The sequence below is a fragment of the Ruditapes philippinarum genome, unplaced genomic scaffold, assembly GCF_026571515.1.
Source record: "Ruditapes philippinarum isolate M1 unplaced genomic scaffold, ASM2657151v2 ctg858_1_1_1_1, whole genome shotgun sequence".
In the NCBI taxonomy this organism is placed as follows: Eukaryota; Metazoa; Mollusca; class Bivalvia; order Venerida; family Veneridae; genus Ruditapes; species Ruditapes philippinarum.
In genome coordinates, this window is record NW_026857716.1 from 32,859 (window position 1) to 52,719 (window position 19,861).

Sequence of the window (19,861 nt, forward strand, 5' to 3'; positions counted from 1 at the left end):
TTTCAACGGGAAAAAATTTGGAACATATACATCCAATATATAAGTATAAATTTAATTGTATATGTGTTACAGCTGAACATTATGATGTATTTTGAATGTCTTGATAATATTTTATCCACTTCGATGTTTCATATACAAAACATGCCAATATAACTGCAAACAAGATAATTCAAAAGGTTGTTTTCTCTTGAAATTAATATATTATCTTACAAACTAATTTAGCATTGTTTTCATTTAGAATTTCTTTTAATTTTCCTTAAAGGCTGAACGCCTTGATTTTTACTTCTTGTATAGATTTTTTATATTTTCTTTTACAGGAGCTGTCAAGTTTCGGTTTGTCACATCAGTCAAACACGTGTAATTCTGAAGCCATCCGAAATGAAAGTGAAAATGAAGTTATAGAGGCACCAGATATATCTATTGAGTCACGACTCGACAGATATTTTAGTCTGGTTTTGGATCCTGTTAATCAAGGTAATGCTGACACTTACCAAAATAGTGATGATCCGCAGAGTGACATTGACAATCTGAAACACATTTATGACAGTGGCTGTAAATGTACTAAAAACTGCTTCAGTAACTTATCCTTTACTCAGATTGAAGCAAATATTCTTAATCTAAGGGAAATGACAAAAAATGAGAACCCTTAAAAAGATAAGTTCTGACATAAGATGTAAAGAAGATCGCAAACGCTCCCGTTATGAATATTATTTTGATGGAGTAAAAGTTTGCCATGAAACCTTTCTGGTTGTCTTTGATGTTAAAGACAGGCAACTAAGAAATATCAAACACCATATGGAAGAACACGGTGCTCAACCACGTGTTCACGGTCATACAGGAAGACGTGCTCCAAATGCATTTTCTCCAGACGTTATTAAAGATGCAGTTCAGTATATACTGAGTTACGCGAACGAGGAGGGTTTGCCTCAGCCTGCAGCACTAAGGAAGAGGGATGATGAGGCCCCTATATATTTACCGTCGTCTGATACAAAACATTCAGTGCATAGTGATTACGTTACACGCTGTACGGAAGTTGGGAAGCGGTATGTTGGTTTATCAACATTTAAAGATATATGGAAAAATTGTGTGCCTCATATAAAAATAGCGTCGCCGAAAGAGGATGTGTGTAAACAAGAGCTGTCCGTAAGACAGCGCGCTCGACTTTTTTATTGCTTGCCAAGGCAATACAAGAATCTCTGTATTTTTAAAGTGAACTAGTTGTTTGATACCCTTGAATATTACAGCAATGTTTATATGACATAATTTATGGTAAAGTGAACAAGTGGATAGGAATGAATTTTTTTAGATTTTTTAAGTTTTTTAGTGCTTGCCTATAATACAAAACATTGACAGTTAAGGGCCATAATTCAAATAAAATCTTTGACAGAATTACCTTCTCCTGGACATGTTTGGGAATCATGATTGTAAACAAGTATTCCAACTTTCAAATTAATATCTCAAACAGTTCAGTCAAAAAGTGGACTGGTACTAAAAACTTAACCAAGATTCTAAGTCGATAAAAGGCCTTAATTTTTAAAACAAATCCTTGACAGAGTTACCTTCTCTTGCGTACAGATGGGGGTAATGATGTGAAATAGCATTAAAAGTTTCAAAGCAATATCTCAAAGGGTTAAGGCAATAAGTGGATTTTACCCATATTCAATGTATTTTCTAAGTCAAAAAGGGGCATAATTCTGTCAAAAACCTTGACAGAGTTATGTCCTCTTGTCTGTTGATGAAGGTCGTGATGGTAAACAAGTATGGTCAGTTTCAAAGCAATACCTCCAATGGTTTTGAAATAAAGTGAGGTGGTACAAAAAACTTAACCAAGCTCAATACACTTTCTAAGTCAAAAAAGGGCCATAATTCTGTCAAAAACCTTGACAGAGTTATGTACTCTTGTCTGTAGATGGAGGTTATGATGGTGAACAAGTATGGTAAGTTTCAAAGCCATACTTGTAATACTTCTGAAATAAAGTGGGGTGGTACGAAAAACTTAACCAAGGTGTGACGCCAACGCCGACGCCGGGGCGAGTAGGATAGCTCCCCTTTTCATAGAAAAGTCGAGCTAAAAATGTGAGGACTGTAAACAGGATATTAAGCTTGCCCAGAGTGAAAACGACAAGATAGATGCAACATTGAAATACCATCAACATGTGCTGCAAGCTAGAAAGGAACGTGATCTTTACGTGGAACTTGTAGAAAAATCAAAAGCAATGTTTGTAAACCGGGAACAACACAACCAGGCTGCCGGTGATAACTTTTCTACAAATGACGTACATTATACATTTGACTTCAGTCAGTACCACACCATGCACAAGAAAAGGGACCCACATTTTTCATTCAGCCGAGAAAAGTCCAGGTAGGATTTTCAATCAAACTATGCTAATTATTTATTTTTCATGTATGCATTGTAAATTTTTTTGTTTCTTTTACAATTACTATAAACGTGAAAATTATCTGTTAGTACCATAGTTAATATAAATTTTCTTTGCGTTTTCAAAATCTATACTTTGAATAATTTTTCTATGCAGTAAATGTGAACATGCTGTATCTTTCAGATATTTGGTTTCCGAGCCGATGGCTACAAACAGTACAACTATCTCATAGATGAGGACCAAACAATTGGTAATTAAAACAGTTTTTTGGCATTTCTGTAAAATTATAATAGAAAATTAAATAAAAAATTACTAAATAAATTATTATCCAGTATGTGCATGATAAGCATACTTTAAAGTTTTTTTTTGTTACTGCAATGCATGCAGTATCTTTTTCAGTAACATTTCAAGTAAAACAGGATTGAATCTCATCGTGTCTTCTAAATTACAGCAAAAAATGCCGGTGTAAAATAGTCCCTTAAAACTAAACTTGTTTACTGTTTAGTATTCTTTTTGTTCTAAAATGTACATGTATTGAGATTTAATAGGAAGTAGTAATGATTGAAAAAAAATAGAGTTACTACAGGATATAACAATAACATAATGTAACTTTAGAGCTTTGATTTTTTTTTTAAATTTAGTTTTATTTGATTTTCTCAATTCTTTAACATTATTGTATGTAATTAAATACATGATTTTAAATCTTTCCCACAGGTCAGAATAAGAATAGATACGTACTAGTCTACTTGTCATGGCGTACGATAATTGGATCGCATAGAAATATCAAATACATGATGCAGTTACCAGGACATACAAGGTATCTTTGAATTTTTAATTGTTCTATTCAACGGTTAACAAGCAATTTCGTTAATTATTTAGAAAAGATATTAGTTACGCCGAAAAATATATACTATATTAAGCCTAAATGAGACGAGAACTTGATTTTAAAACATGATTTCTTAATCTCTAATAATATGAAAAAGAAGGAAATGTAAAGCACGAGTTCAGACTCTAAAATCATGTATATAATATAAAATTGACCGGAAAAGGTTTAATTACCGTAAAATATTTCTACGTCATAAGCTAATTGATGGTGTCAGTAAAACATGCGAATGAATGACAAATACACTGCTGATCAAATCTTTATCCTCATTAATATTAATAAGTCAATGGTAAAATTCTCAGGAATTTGAGCTTTACCTCACCCATATATTTGTTTTGCATTTAACTTTATTTATGCAGGTGCTTGATCGACGCGGGATTTGGAACGATAAAGAAGTTGTATCGGCGTTCAAATTGTGATACTCTCCAACACGTGACGGAAGTAGTGCAGAAGTCAGCACACAGTAATGTTCCCGTTACTTATGGTGAATGGATGTGGAAAGGCTGGAAGGTGTTCCTCGCAGACAGATTCAAAAAAGTACCGAACATCTCAAGATATCACCACTTCCGTTTCACGTCACTCGAACATGAAGGTAGCTGCAGATGATACTAATGAAACACGATTTGTAATTTGTAAGACGAACTATCTACAAATGGATAGAAATGACCTTCCATCTGTAATACATCCTGCAGGATTAAGCCGGGAACGTCAGACGTACTTATACCGTCACGTCAGACCACTTGTGAGACGCCCGTTCCAAGATGTTCTTTGCCCAGTTCCCCCGTCAAGCGATGGGCAGTGATTAGTTATACAAATTTCTGTACACTAGTTCCTAAAGTATCAAGTGTCAAGGATATATTTAAGCTGGTGTATCTCATGATAAACTTACTATTCTGTGTACAGTGGTGATTTTGAGTATTTACTGTTGTGCTTCTACGTTTTCGTAGTAACTTATATTTGTGACCTATTATCATTAATACATTTTAATGTTTTTTTTAGATAAATTTAATAATTACAGAAATAGATAATTTTGGATGAGTGTACGTAATTTTTTTACTAAATTTATTGAACGAGTTGAATAAAAATCATATTAAGTGAACCTTATAGCAAAATATTGTTTTATTCAACGACTTCAATAAATTTAGTATTGAATCTACACGAAAATAATATATTTTTTATTTAATAAATAATGATATTTTATTTATTGCATATATAAAATAAGAACTATTAACTGTTAAAAATATCATTTGTCATTTAACATTGACGCGCCTATAGTGTACGCTTACATTAGCGCGCTTTAACGCTATGTTTATATATAGCGCAAATGACGTCACGTCAAAATGTTATTACACTAGTTTAATATCGTTTTTTATTTATAAAATAGCTTATTTATACTCCTGTGCCGCGGTTTATGTGATAAATTCAATTATATTACGCCACACTGTCTCTTTACGTAAGTAAATAAAATACATTTTCGACGTTTTGAAATGATGTTATCAACGTTGACGTTAGTGGCGTTACTTGACGTCGGCTTTTTCAAAGCCGTTACGTTTAAGCTTTTTCGTGCAAATGTGAGTCGAATAAAGTATAGAAAGTTATACATTACAAGAAAATTTAAAAAATGCACTAACGCATGATGGAAAAAGCCGAAAATATCCAAAAATTACTATAACGGCTGTTTATGCTTGGCGCGGCTCACTGCTTCTATTGATATATGTCTGTGGATCAAAATTCCATCAAGATTTCAGACAGAAATTTCAGACCAAAATAGGATGAAATCGCATTACAAATGTTAATGTTAAATCAAAGTACATGCTGCTTCAGTATGACAGGTATCAACTCATTTGATCATTACTATAATTAATTAACACCAAAGTTTGGTTTCAAACGTGATCTCTACAGGCCAGAATTATTACTTAAGTACAGACGATTATTGTCCTATTTTATTCAAAACAGCAATCAAGAGTATAACTGTCCAAAAGATGTAATTGTAAAAACTGTCATTTATTTATTGAAATCACATGCCAAATGTCAAGAAATTGTGGAAAAATAAAATCATAGTTCTGCAAGTCACGGTAAAGTTAAATTCAAATAAGTCATCCTGTGTGAATATGACATTGACTGACTACAAAACAAGCAATTAATTTGATAAACTTCATGGTCAAAATTGTTTTACTACAACGAAGAATTTAACAAAGACTGAAAATCTAGGCTGCATAACTTTTTTTTTGAAAATGTGTTTGAATATTGGGATATATAAGTACAAGAAAAATACATGGAAAAAATTAATGTACAAAATTGATATTGCTTTCTTCCAGACAATTTTCTAGCCAATTAATGCAAGTTCTGTCAAACTTATCATTCTTTTCAAATAATCAAGATTTTGAAGTACATATATTTAAAACTCTGTGTCCTAAATATTGACATTAGTCCTCATATCCTAGTTTTTCCTAGATGACCCACTAGAATAAATCCAGATAAATAAAATTATTGCCAATCATTACTTGTGACCTTTGGTGGTTTATACATATCATATAATAACTAAACAAGCAATTATCATAGTATTGCAAGCAATCCATAAGTCCCCTACCGGTTAGAACCCCAGAAAAATTCTGATGGGCCATTGGCCATTCAATTTTACCAGTGAATGAATGAACTTAAATCTTTTGAGTTCTAAGTTTGTCTATATCACAGTTATGTGTTAAGTTTCTTTGCCTAGTAAGGAAATTATGTTTATACAACCTTGTCATATTATTACGATGTGGGATTTTAAAGTAAATCCTATAAGGAATGAAGAAGTTGGAGTAAAAAATACCAATTTCTCGAAAAGAATCTAAGTTCAAGGGGGACATAATTCTTGAAATAGTCTTTCTAAAGTATATAACCTTCTCAAAAATGTTGAGTGATAATAAAAACATATATATGAAGTTTGAAGTAGATACATTAGGAAATAAAAAAAAAAGACAACATTTTTTTTTCATAAAAATTCTAAGTTCAAGGGAGGTAATACTGATAATTTTTGTGCTAGAGTTGTAAACCTTGTAACATATGATGTGGTTGATGACCAGAAACTTATATTTAAAGTTTGAGGTAAACACCTTAAGAAATAAAGAACTTATAGTGAAAAAGGTGAAAAAATTATATCAGAAATCTTGAAATTCAGGCTATTTGTTGCCATAGCAACCAGAATTTTAGTTTAAACATATTTATTTCCCGAATATTTACATGATATACAAAATACAATACAATCAGAATACAAATATATAATATATTAATAATAATAAACCAGAATTTTCAACATAGGAAGAAAAGAAAAAGATGTGCATAATCTCCATACTGCCATCTACCAATATTTAAAGTTTCATTAAAATATTTCCAGTACTTATTGTGATATCGCGGGATCCAGTTTTGTGGACGGACGGACTGACAGACGGACGGAGGGTAAACCTAAAGTCCCCTTCAGTTAAACCGGTAGGGGACTAATAAACATTTAGATTCTCATTGGAATTTGGATAAGAACTTAGCATGTGTGCACTTTTTTTATCTTTTATTATTGAAATAAGAAGGATTTTATATACACTGAAAATAGAAAAAAAGATTGGTTTTGTTTAAGCATCATGTTCGCTGAAGGGAAAATGTATCTATCAGAGAGGAATCTAACACTGGGGCGGACGGGGATGAGAATCAGACATTTTTTTTCTATGGCTTAAGTACTGAAAGCACGATCATAATACATAATACAATAATCATTATTATAAATATTCAGCTGTAAAATAAACTTGCATTTCTATCAATTGTGAAACTAAAAGTCTAGTAGTTTTCGACTTGGGCCTTGTAAGAAAACAGAATATATGCAAATAAGACAAATACCGTCATATTCATTGATAGCTTCATTGGTTTTAACCTCATCAAGTTTGTTGGTAGACACTTCATTGGTATCAGCTATGTTGCTTATATTTATGTCGTCATTTACATCATCACATTCGACAATATCTACAGTATAAGCAAACAAAAACATGCTATAAGAAATATTCAGGCAGCAATTACTATAATTGGGCTATAATGTCATATATCCTATCTCATTTCAAAATATATCAATGGCTCTCTCAAAAAGTGACCAGTTATCAATAAAAGTAAAACAGTTTTCGAAATGATGACCAAAACACCAAGTCTATAAAGAAAGCAATATTGTCTTATTTCACTGTGAATTAACAGTATGCTAATACAATTGTATGATAAAGGTGTTAAATCAAAGTGCTGAAAGCACTGGGTGCGACGGACATGAAAAGGGAATTGCATAAATGCTGTCAACAAAGGACCAAGGGTTTTTTTTTATTATTTACAAAGGGCAGCAAAATTCTATGCCTGAGTTTTATGGAGCTAGGATAGAAACTTCAAATTATGACTAAAGACATGAAAAGGTTTCATATGAATATCTTGTTATATGTTTAAATGAATACCACAAGTATATATTTGTTGTCCTAAAGATTGATTTTCTTGCAAAGTTTTAAATTAAAATTTTTCTAATCTACAAAAAGACTATTACTCTGTTAAAATGATTGTTAGATTTATGGGATTCAGAGAGTAACCTCCATTTATAATCCTGAAAACATATACAATAAAATAGAAAGAAATTAGCAAGATTAATTTGGTTCAAAATTGTCAATTTGTTTTGTCAAAAAACTATGCTAGAGCCAATAGGCTTTGCAAATTTTATTACGGACGATCTCAAAAATATTTGTGAAGTTACAAGTAAATATTTTAATTGTTTATGAAGTTCTATGCTTTAGAGGCTGAACGTTGCCCCAAAATCTGTAACCAAAGTGGTATGCCAACGCGGACACTCATGACACCAAGATGAGAAGGATAGCAGGACAGTTGAGCTAATGTTTTCATCAGGCTCCAGTCTTTTTCATATACAAGACCTTGCAATATTTTAAATTTTATTTGTTCCATGTTTGGTAACACAGAAAATTCATAAGGAAGTAATATTTTCCTCAAGAGTCAGGGCATTTATAACAATGCACACATATCATGCAGAGTATGAAATAGGTCAAGATTTGTGAAGGGAGAGAGTATCATTCGAATAGACTTACTATTTTATTACAGGGCCGGGCCATAAGAATTCGTAGGGGGGAGGGTGGGGGAGGTATGTTTGAAATGACCAAACTACCTCTTTTGATGAGGGAGGGTCTAGCGGTTCTCCCAGGAAAAAAATGAAATTCATATGTTACCTTATGGCTTTTGGTGCATTTTATTTGCACATTTTGAAACTGAAGTGTCTACATATTTTTCACAAAAATTTTATTTCTGCAAAACAGGAAGAAAAAACTTAATCTACATGTATGGGAAAGCTATGATTTTTAATGAATTTTCCAGAGGGTAAGATATGCTTTACATTAACCCTAAAAAGTGTGCTTTAAGATTAAAATAATTTAAATTTACATCACTTGCACTTCAGTATTGAACAAAATTGCTGAACATATATACGAAAAAATCATCATCACATTCAATATTCAATAGGGGGCTATTTCTGGTTCAAAAGTAAATGTATTTAGATGTACTACGAATAAGTTGCTCTTTCATGCAGTATTTTCTAGGTGCTTAAACTGCATCTACACTGACGGTGACCAAGTGTCTAATTAGTGTCTGCATGTATGTATTTAGTCTAAGCCATAGAATTTAGTCTCGACCAATTGTAAAATGGACTGAAAGAATTTTATGACAGGAAACTCAGTTGGGGTCCAGGTTCAGTGAACAGTGAACCTAGCATGTTGGCACTTTTTTATCTCTTATTATTGAAATAAGAAGGATTTTATATACACTGAAAATAGAAAAAAAAGACTGGTTTTGTTTATGCATTTTGTTTGCTGAAGGGACAAGAGCACCGCTAAGCGGAGCATTATATGTCCGAAAGTGATTTTTTTTTAGTAAAGATGAAGCATTTGTAAGACATTGGAAATTAAATAAAGTATTACCTCTTTCAAATAACAATCCTCCTATGAAGTTTGAATATTGTGGTCCAAATGGAACTTAAGTAATTCCCCTGAAATTATTTTCAGTTTTAAGGTAATAGTGATCTTGACCTTTGACCTTGTGACCCCAAATCAATACATTGTAGGAGTCTTCTACCCAAAATGGACAATCATCCTATGAAGTTGAAATATTGTGGGCCAAATGGAACTTAAGTTATGCCCCGGAAACTGTTTTCAGTTTTAAAGTGATAGTCACTATTACTATCACTATAATTGCACTACTTTGACCTAATTTGTCCAATCCGAAGTACAGCCAAACACGGTTTTATGAATGAAAGTCGTAAGCAGAAAAAGTAGAACGACAAGTTATATAGAAAATAGTAATAATACATTTTAATATAGAGCAAAAATGTTAGTAAAAACATTAGGAAGTAACTTTTATGTGAAAAATATGTGCCAAATATCTTTTGTGGTGAATGAAATAACTTTCTAAATAACGATTCCTCCGCTTAGAAGCAGTATTTTTATCAATGAGATTGTACAGACCCGTTCACATTGTGACCCCAAAATCAATAGGGGTCTTCTACCCAATATGGACAATCATCCACACTGTGGGCCAAATGAAACTTAAGTTATGTTCCGAAAACTGTTTTCAGTTTTAAGGTAATAGTGACCTTTACCTTTGACCTTGTGACCCCAAAATCAATAAGGGTTTTCTAACCAATATGGACAATCATCCTATGAAATTTGAATATTATGGGCCAAATGGAACTTAAGTTATGCTCAAGAAACTGTTTTCAATTTCAAAGTAATAGTGACTTTGACCTTGTGACCCCAATATTGATAGGGGTCTTCTACCCAATATAGACAATCATCCTATGAAGATTGAACATTGTGGGCCAAATGGAACTTGCTCCAGAAACTGTTTTCAGTTTTAAGGTTATACAGACCTTGACCTTTGACATTGTGATCCCAAAATCAATAGGGGTCTTCTACCCAATATGGACAATCATCCTATGAAGTTTGAATACTGTGGGCCAAATGGGAGTTAAGTTATGCTCCGTAAACTGTTTTCAGTTTTCAGGTCATAGTGACCTTGACCTTTGACCTTGTGACCCCAAAATCAATAGGGGTTTTCTACCGAATATGGACAATCATCCTATGAAGTTGGAACATTGTGGGCCAAATGGAACTTATGTTATGTTCCGGAAACTGTTTTCAGTTTTAAGGTCATAGTGATCTTGACATTTGACCTTGTGACCTCAAAATAAATAGGGGTCTTCTACCCAATATGGACAATCATCCTATGAAGTTTGAATAGTGTGGGCCAAATGGAACTTAAGTTATGCTCCGGAAACCAAATTGCTAACTGACGGACGGACAGACGGATGGACGTTACAACATTTTGGGTTTAGGGGCTATTTTCTTTGTTTTCTTAAGGGCTACTAGCCCTTATATAAACCCTTTGATCATGGAATGAACCTATTGTTCTCTTTTGTTCTCTTTACTGTTATATAGCCCCTACACCCAAAATGTTTGCTCAGACAGTCTCACAAAAAGGTACTAGTCTTATGTGACTTTTCCTTTGATCTTTTTGGCCATTTTTAGTCACACAAGGCTTAAAACAAGAGGGCCATGATGGCCCTGAGATCGCTCACCTGTATAAAGGCCCCCGGAACGGGGCCAGTTTAAACCCCAGGGCTTATATTTGAACAAATTTGAAAGACACTCATTAATAGATGTTTCACGATGTTAAGTTTGTTAAGTTTTTACTACACACATAATGAAAAACAATGATTTGCCTCCCCCACCCTCCTCCAGCAGGGCCAATTTTCACTTGAGGGCTTTTATTTGAACAAACTTGGTAGACACCCATAAGAAGATGTTTCATGCTAAACATCTAAGCTCTAGCTCATTGGGTTTTTTAAAAGAAGTTATTTTAAGTTTTTACTTTACACATATAGTTAAAAACAACTAGAACTGCCACTATCATGGCCTGAATACCCCCGCATACCACTTTGTCAGAATCAACAGTGGTCATTTAGAGCTCAAGGACAACCTCCCTGCCAAATCTGAGGTTACTAAGCCAGTGCATTGCTAAGTTATGTATTCTACATGCTTCAAATGTGAAAATGTCAATACATTGCGGACAGGACATTCTTTAGCAATTGAGAAGAAAAGCTTTTTTTTTGTCAAGGTCGCTGTGACCTTGACCTTTGACCCAGTGACTTCAAAATCAATAGGGGTCACCTTATAGTCATGATCAACATCCATACCAAATATGAAGACTGTGGGTCAAAGGAATCTTAATAATGGGTGGACAAACTTTTTGAAGTCAAAGTCCCTATGACCTTGACCTTTGATCCAGTGACCTCAAAATCAAAAGGGGTCATCTCTTAATCATGATCAACATCCATGCCAAATATGAAGACTGTGGGTCAAAGGAATCTAAAGTTATTGGGCAGACAAACTTTTTGAAGTCAAAGTCCCTGTGACCTTTGACCTTTGACCTGGTGACCTCAAAATCAATAGGGGTCATCTACTAATCATGACTAACCTCCATGCCAAATATGAAGACTGTAGGTCAAAGGAATCTTAAGTTATTGGGCGGACAAGCTTTTTGAAGTCAAGGCCCCTGTGACCTTGACCTTTGACCTAAAAATCAATAGGGGTCATCTACTAATCATGACTAACCTCCATGCCAAATATGAAGACTAAGGGTCAAAGGAATCTTAAGTTATTGGGCGGACAAGAAAAAACCGACGGACAGCCGGACGGCCGGACGGACAAGCTGATTCCAGTATACCCCCCTTACAACTTTGTTGTGCGGGGGTATAATGATACCCCTGGGGCGGGGCCAGTTTTGACCCAAGGGCTTTTATTTGAACAAACTTTGTAGACACTGACTAGAAGATGTTTCATGCTGAATATCTAAACTCTAGCTATTTGGGTTTTTTCAAAGAAGATTTTTTAAGTTTTTGCTATACACATATAAGGAAAATCAATGACCCCCAGGGCGGGGCCATTTTGACCCCAGGGCTTTTATTTGAACAAACTTGGTAGACACTCACTAGAACATGTTTCATGCTTAATATCTAAACTCTAGCTATTTGGGTTTTTTCAAAGAAGATTTTTTAAGTTTTTGCTATACACATATAAGGAAAATCAATGACCCCCGGGGCGGGGCCAATTTTGACCCCAGGGCTTTTATTTGAACAAGCTTGGTAGACACCCATTAGAAGATGTTTCATGCTGAATATCTTAGCTCTAGCTCTTTGGGTTCTTAGAAAGAAGATTTTTTAAGTTTTTACTATATGCATATAGGGAAAATCAATGACCCCCTGGGGCGGAACCAATTTTGACCCCAGGGATTTTATTTGAACAAACTTGGTAGATACTCACTAGAAGATGTTTCATGCCAAATATCTAAGCTCTAGCTCTTAGGGTTTTTTAAAAGAAGATATTTAAAGTTTTTTCTATCGGTTGCCATGGCAACCAGAGTTCTTCATAGAATTAAATTCTTTGAACAATTTTTAAAGGTGACCACCAAAGGAACATTCCTGTGAAGTTTGGATGAAATGGGCTTAGTGGTTTATGAGGAGATGTCATTTAAAGTAAAAGTTTACGTACGGATGGACTACGGACGGACGCCGGACGAAAAGCGATCACAAAAGCTCACCCTGTCACTTTGTGACAGGTGAGCTAAAATGACACACAAGTAAAAACAGACAGACAGACGGACGCCAGGTGGTATAACATGATATGACTGAAAGGGCATATAATAACCATTATTATATTTCTATTAATTGTGAAACTAAAAGTCTAGTAGTTTCCGACTAGTTTAAATATTGGGCCCTGTAAGAAAACAGAATATATGCAAAGTAAACAAATACCGTCATATTCATTGATAGCTTCATGGGTTTTAACCTAATCAAGTTTGTTGTTAGACACTTCATTGGTATCAGCTATGTTGCTACTATTTATGTCGTCATTTATAGCATCACATTCGACAATATCTACAGTAAAAGCAAACAAAAACATGCTATAAGAAATATTCAGGCAACAATTACTATAATTGGGCTATAATGTCATATATCCTATCTTATTTCAAAATATATCAATGGCTCTCTCAACAGGAGCACCGCTAGGCGAAGCATTATATGCCCGAAAGTACTTTAGCTGTAGGTTGATTAATGCTTGAGTTATAGAGCGAAAACTGTTTCAAGTTTAAAGATGATAGGAACCTTGATCTTTGACCTTGTGACCCCAAAATCAATAGGAGTCTTCTACCTAATATGGACAATCATCCTATGAAGTTTGAATACTGTGGGCCAAATGGAACTTAAGTTATGCTCCAGAAACCATTTTCAGTATTAAGCTAATAGTGACCTTGACCTTTGCCATTGTGACAAAATTCAAAAGGAGACTTCCACCAATAATGGGCAATCATCCTATGAAATTTGAATACTGTGGGCCAAATGGAACTTAAGTTATGCTCCGGAAACCATTTTCAGTTTTACGGTAATAGTGACCTTGACCTTTGACTGTGTGACCCAAAATCAATAGGGGTCTTCTACCAAATATGGACAATCATCCTATGAAGTTTGAATACTGTGGACCAAATGGAACTTAAGTTATGCTCCGGAAACCATTTTCAGTTTAAGGGTAATAGTGACCTTGACCTTTGACCTTGTGACCCCAAAATCAATAGGGGTCTTGTACTGAATATGGACAATCATCCTATGAAGTTTGAAAACTGTGGGCCAAATGGAACTTAAATTATGCTCCGGAAACCATTTTCATTTTTATGGTAATAGTGACCTTGACCTTTGATCTTTTGACCCCAAAATCAATAGGGGTCTTCTACCCAATATGGACAATCATCCTATGAAGTTTGAATACTGTGGGCCGAATGGAACTTAAGTTATGCTCCGGAAACCATTTTCAGTATTTAGCTAATAGTGACCTTGACCTTTGACCTTGTGACCTTAAAATCAATAAAGTCTGCTACCTAATATGGACAATCATCCTATGAGGTTTGAAAACTGTGGGCCAAATGGAACTTAAGTTATGCTCCGGAAACCATTTTCCGGTTTATAATAATAGTGTCCTTGACCTTTGACCTTGTGACTCCAAAAGCAATAGGGGTCTTCTACCAAATATGGGCAATCATCCTATGAAGTTTGAATACACTGGGCCAAATGTAACTTAAGTTATGCTCCGGAAACCATTTTCAGTTTTAGGGTAATAGTGACCGTGACCTTTGACCTTGTGACCCCAAAATTAATAGGGGTCTTCTACCCAATATGGGCAATCATCCTATGAAGTTTGAATATTGTGGGTCAAATGGAAGTTAAGTTATACTCTGGAAACCAAATTACTAATGGATGGGAGGAAGGACAGAATACCCCCGCATACCACTTTGTCAGAATCAACAGTGGCCATTTAAAGCTCAAGGACAACCTCCCTACCAAATTTGAGGTTACTAAGCCAGTGCATTACTAAGTTATGTATTCTACGTGCTTCAAATGTGAAAATGTCAAAAACAAAACACTGCGGACAGGCATTCTTAAGCAATTGAGGGGAAAAGACTTTTTTTGTCAAGGTCCCTGTGACCTTGACCTTTTACCCAGTGACCTCAAAATCGATAGGGGTCATCTACTAATCATGACTAACCTCCATGCCAAACATGAAGACTGTGGGTCAAAGGAATCTTAAGTAATTGGGCGGACAAGCTTTTTGAAGTCAAGGCCCCTGTGACCTTGACCTTTGACCTGGTGACCTCAAAGTCAATAGGGGTCATCTACTAATCATGACTAACCTCCATGCCAAACATGAAGACTTTGGGTCAAAGGAATCTTAACTAATTGGGCGGACAAGCTTTTTGAAGTCAAGGCCCCTGTGACCTTGACCTTTGACCTGGTGACCTCAAAGTCAATAGGGGTCATCTACTAATCATGACTAACCTCCATGCCAAATATGAAGACTGTGGGTCAAAGGAATCTTAAGTTATTGGGCGGACAAGCTTTTTGAAGTCAAGGCCCCTGTGACCTTGACCTTTGACCTGGTGACCTCAAAATCAATGGGGGTCATCTACTAATCATGACTAACCTCCATGCCAAATATGAAGACTGTGGGTCAAAGGAATCTTAAGTTATTGAGCGGAAAAGCTTTTTAGAGTCAAGGCCCCTGTGACCTTGACCTTTGACCTGGTGACCTCAAAATCAATAGGGGTCATCTACTAATCATGACTAACCTCCATGCCAAATATAAAGACTGTAGGTCACAGGAATCTTGAGTTATTGGGCGGACAAACTTTTTGAAGTCAAGGCCACTGTGACCTTTGACCTGGTGACCTCAAAATCAATAGGGGTCATCTACTAATCATGACTAACCTTCATGCCAAATATGAAGACTGTAGGTCAAAGGAATCTTAAGTTATTGGGCGGACAAGCTTTTTGAAGTCAAGGCCCCTGTGACCTTGACCTTTGACCTGGTGACCTCAAAATCAATAGGGGTCATCTACTAATCATGACTAACCTCCATGACAAATATGAAGACTGTGGGTCAAAGGAATCTTAAGTTATTGGGCGGACAAGCTTTTTGAATTCAAGGCCCCTGTGACCTTGAACTTTGACCTGGTGACCCCAAAATTAATAGGGGTCATCTACTAATCATGGCTAACCTCCATGCCAAATATGAAGACTGTAGGTCAAAGGAATCTTAAGTTATTGGGCGGACAAGCTTTTTGAAGTCAAGGTCCCTGTGACCTTGACTTTTGACCTGGTGACCTCAAAATCAATAGGGGTCATCTACTAATCATGACTAACCTCCATGCCAAATATGAAGACTGTGGGTCAAAGGAATCTTAAGTTATTGGGCGGACAAGCTTTTTAAAGTCAAGGCCCCTGTGACCTTGACCTTTGACCTGGTGACCTCAAAGTAAATAGGGGTCATTTACTAATCATGACTAACCTCCATGCCAAATATGAAGACTGTGGGTCAAAGGAATATTAAGTTATTGGGCGGACAAGATTTTTGAAGTCAAGGGCCCTGTGACCTTGACCTTTGACCTGGTGACCTCAAAATCAATAAGGGTCATCTACTTATCATGACTAGCCTCCATGCCAAATATGAAGACTGTGGGTCAAAGGAATCTTAAGTTATTGGGCGGACAAGCTTTTTGAAGTCAAGGCCCCTGTGACCTTGACCTTTGACCTGGTGACCTCAAAATCAATAAGGGTCATCTACTTATCATGACTAACCTCCATGCCAAATATGAAGACTAAGGGTCAAAGGAATCTTAGGTTATTGGGCGGACAAGAAAAAACCGACGGACGGACAAGCTGATTCCAGTATACCCCCCTTACAACTTTGTTGTGCGGGGGTATAATTATTTTTTTCATTTTAAGTTCAAAGCCCTTAAAACTTTTCAATGTTAACACAAACCATTTTCATACAATGTTCAAGGCACTGAAATTATTCAGTCTTAACCTTTTGAAAATAGCATATTTCATAATGGCTACATACATTTTCACAAAAGTATGAGTGCTGAAACTGAAAGTTCAAAATTTTCCAATATTTGTTGGTCCAAAATCATTGAACCACGACCAAATTCAAACTTAAACTGCTTATTCCTAAGATGTATCTATATTATTTTCAAAGTGAAAGGGACATAACTCTGCCAAAAAAAATCATCAAACCATGACCAAATTCCAACTTGACCTGCCCATTCCTTTGACATATCCATATGTCAAATCTGAGTTCAATATGTAACACTGTTGGGTAGATAATGAACAGAAACTGTAAACTTCATATTATTTTCAAAGTGAAAGGGGCATTACTCTGCCAAAAATCATTGAACCATGACCAAATTCGAACTTGGCCTGGGCATTCCAAAAACATATCCATATGTCAAATTTGAGTTGAATGTGTTGTACCGTTGGGGAGATAATAAACAGAAACTGAAAATTTCATATTATTTTCAAAGTGAAAGGGGCATAACTCTGCCAAAAATCATTGAACCATGACCAAATTTGAACTTGACCTGCGCACTCCTTTGACGTATCCATATGTCAAGTTTGAGTTGAATGTGTTGTACCGTTGGGGAGATAATGAGCGGAAACTAAAAATTTCATATTATTTTAAAGTAAAAGAGGCATAACTCTGCCAAAAATCATCAAACCATGACCAAATTAAAACTTGACCTGTATTTTCTCACAACATATCCATATGTCAAATTTGAGTTGAATGTGTTGTACAGTTTGGGAGATAATGAATGGAAACTGAAAATTTCATATTATTTTCAAAGTGAAAGGGGCATAACTCTGCCAAAAATCATCGAAACCATGACCAAATTCAAACTTGACCTGTATTTTCTCATGACATATCCATATGTCAAGTTTGAGTTGAATGTGTTGTACCGTTGGGGGGATAATGAACGGAAACTGAAAATTTCATATTATTTTAAAGTAAAAGGGGCATAACTCTGCCAAAAATCATCAAACCATGATCAAATTCGAACTTGACCTGTATTTTTTTATGACATATCCATATGTCAAATTTGAGTTGAATGTGTGCAACCGTTACTAAGATAATGAACGGAAACTGATGATGACGGAATGACAGAATGACAGAAGGACGGAACAGGGTATGATGTGGTTGATGACCAAAAACTTATATTTAAAGTTTGAAGTAAACACCTTAAGAAATAAAGAACTTATAGTGAAAAAGGTGAAAATTTTAAATCAGAAATCTTAAAATTCAGGCTATTTGTTGCCAGAGCAACAAGAATTTTCAACATAGGAAGAAAAGAAAAAGATGTGCATAATCTCCAGACTGCCATCTACCAATATTTCAAGTTTCATAAAAATATTTTCAGTACTTTTTGAGTTATCACTGGATCCAGTTTATGTGTTAAATTTGCCATATTTTCAGACTATTTGTTGCCATAGCAACCAGAATTTTCAACATAGGAAGAAAAGAAAAAGACGTGCATAATCTCCATACTGCCATGCCATATTTTCAGACTATTTGTTGCCATAGCAACCAGAATTTTCAACATAGGAAGAAAAGAAAAAGATGTGCATAATCTCCAGACTGCCATCTACACATATTTCAAGTTTCATAAAAATATTTTCAGTACTTTTTGAGTTATCACTGGATCCAGTTTATGTGTTAAATTTGCCATATTTTCAGACTATTTGTTGCCATAGCAACCAGAATTTTCAACATAGGAAGAAAAGAAAAAGACGTGCATAATCTCCATACTGCCATCTATCCATATATCAAGTTTCATTAAAATATTTCCAGTACTTATTGCGATATCGCGGGATCCAGTTTTGTGGATGGACGGACGGACTGACAGACGAACGGACGGACGGAGGGTAAACCTAAAGTCACCTCCAGTTAAACCGGTAGGGGACTAATAAACATTTAGATTCACATTGGAATTTTGGATAAGAACTTAGCATGTGGGCACTTTTTTTATCTTTTATTATTGAAATAAGAAGGATTTTATATACACTGAAAATAGAAAAAAAAAGATTGGTTTTGTTTAAGCATCATGTTTGCTGAAGGGAAAATGTATCTATCAGAGAGGAATCTAACAGTGGGGCGGACCGGGATGAGAATCAGACATATTTTTTTTCTATGGCTTAAGTACAGAAAGCACAATCATAATACATAATACAATAACCATTATTATAAATATTCAGCTCTAAAATAAACTCTTGCATTTCTATTAATTATGCAACTAAAAGTCTAGTAGTTTTCGACTAGTTTAAATATTTGGCCCTATAAGAAAACAGAATATATGCAAATAAGACAAATACCGTCATATTCATTGATATGTCCATGGCTTTTAACTTCATCAAGGTTGTTGGTATTCACTTCATTAGTATCAGCTATGTTGCTTATATGTATGCTGTCAGACATATCATCACATTCTCCAATATCTACAGTATAAGCAAACAAAAACATGCTTTAAGAAATATTCACGCAACAATAATTTCTATAATTGGGCTATGATGTCATATATCCTATCTCATTTCAAAATATATAAATGGCTCTCAAAAAGTGACGAGTTATCAATAATAGTAAACCAGTTTTCGAAATCATGACCAAAACACCAAGTCTATAAAGAGAACAGCAATATTGTCTTATTTCACTGTGAATTAACAGTATGCTAATACAATTGTATGATAAAGGTGTTAAATCAAAGTGCTGAAAGCACTGGGTGCGACGGACATGAAAAGGGAATTGCATAAATGCTGTCAAAAAAGGACCAAGGTTTTTTTTATTATTTACAAAGGGCAGCAAAATTCTATGCCTGAGTTTTATGGAGCTAGGATAGAAACTTCAAATTATGACTAAAGACATGTAAAGGTTTCATATGAATATCTTGTTATATGTTTAAATGAATACCACAAGTATATATTTGTTGTCCTAAAGATTGATTTTCTTGCAAAGTTTTAAATTAAGATTTTTATAAGCTATAAAAAGACTATTACTCTGTTAAAATGATTGTTAGATTTATGGGATTCAGAGAGTACCCTCCATTTATAATCCTGAAAACATATACAATAAAATAGAAAGAAATGAGCAAGATTAATGTTCAAAATTGT

At 34.8% G+C, this 19,861-nt stretch overlaps 1 protein-coding gene and 1 long non-coding RNA gene across 2 annotated transcripts in view; one reads left to right on the forward strand and one right to left on the reverse strand.

Moving 5' to 3' along the window:
• Positions 1–326: 326 nt before the first annotated feature.
• The window catches only part of LOC132750673 (uncharacterized), a 29,950-nt gene continuing 10,415 nt past the window's right edge, over positions 327–19,861 (reverse strand). Inside the window, exons 3-5 of the long non-coding RNA XR_009628586.1 lie at positions 13,130–13,252; positions 7,132–7,254; positions 327–527 (exon numbers count right to left, since the gene is read on the reverse strand). This is a non-coding gene — a long non-coding RNA (uncharacterized LOC132750673). The remainder of the gene's footprint in view (positions 528–7,131; positions 7,255–13,129; positions 13,253–19,861) is intronic.
• On the forward strand, positions 637–1,137 carry LOC132750674 (uncharacterized; the record flags this gene model as incomplete). The annotated part of the gene is made up of 1 exon (XM_060740688.1): positions 637–1,137. A coding segment is annotated over exon 1 (501 nt), but the record flags the coding sequence as incomplete, so codon positions are not given.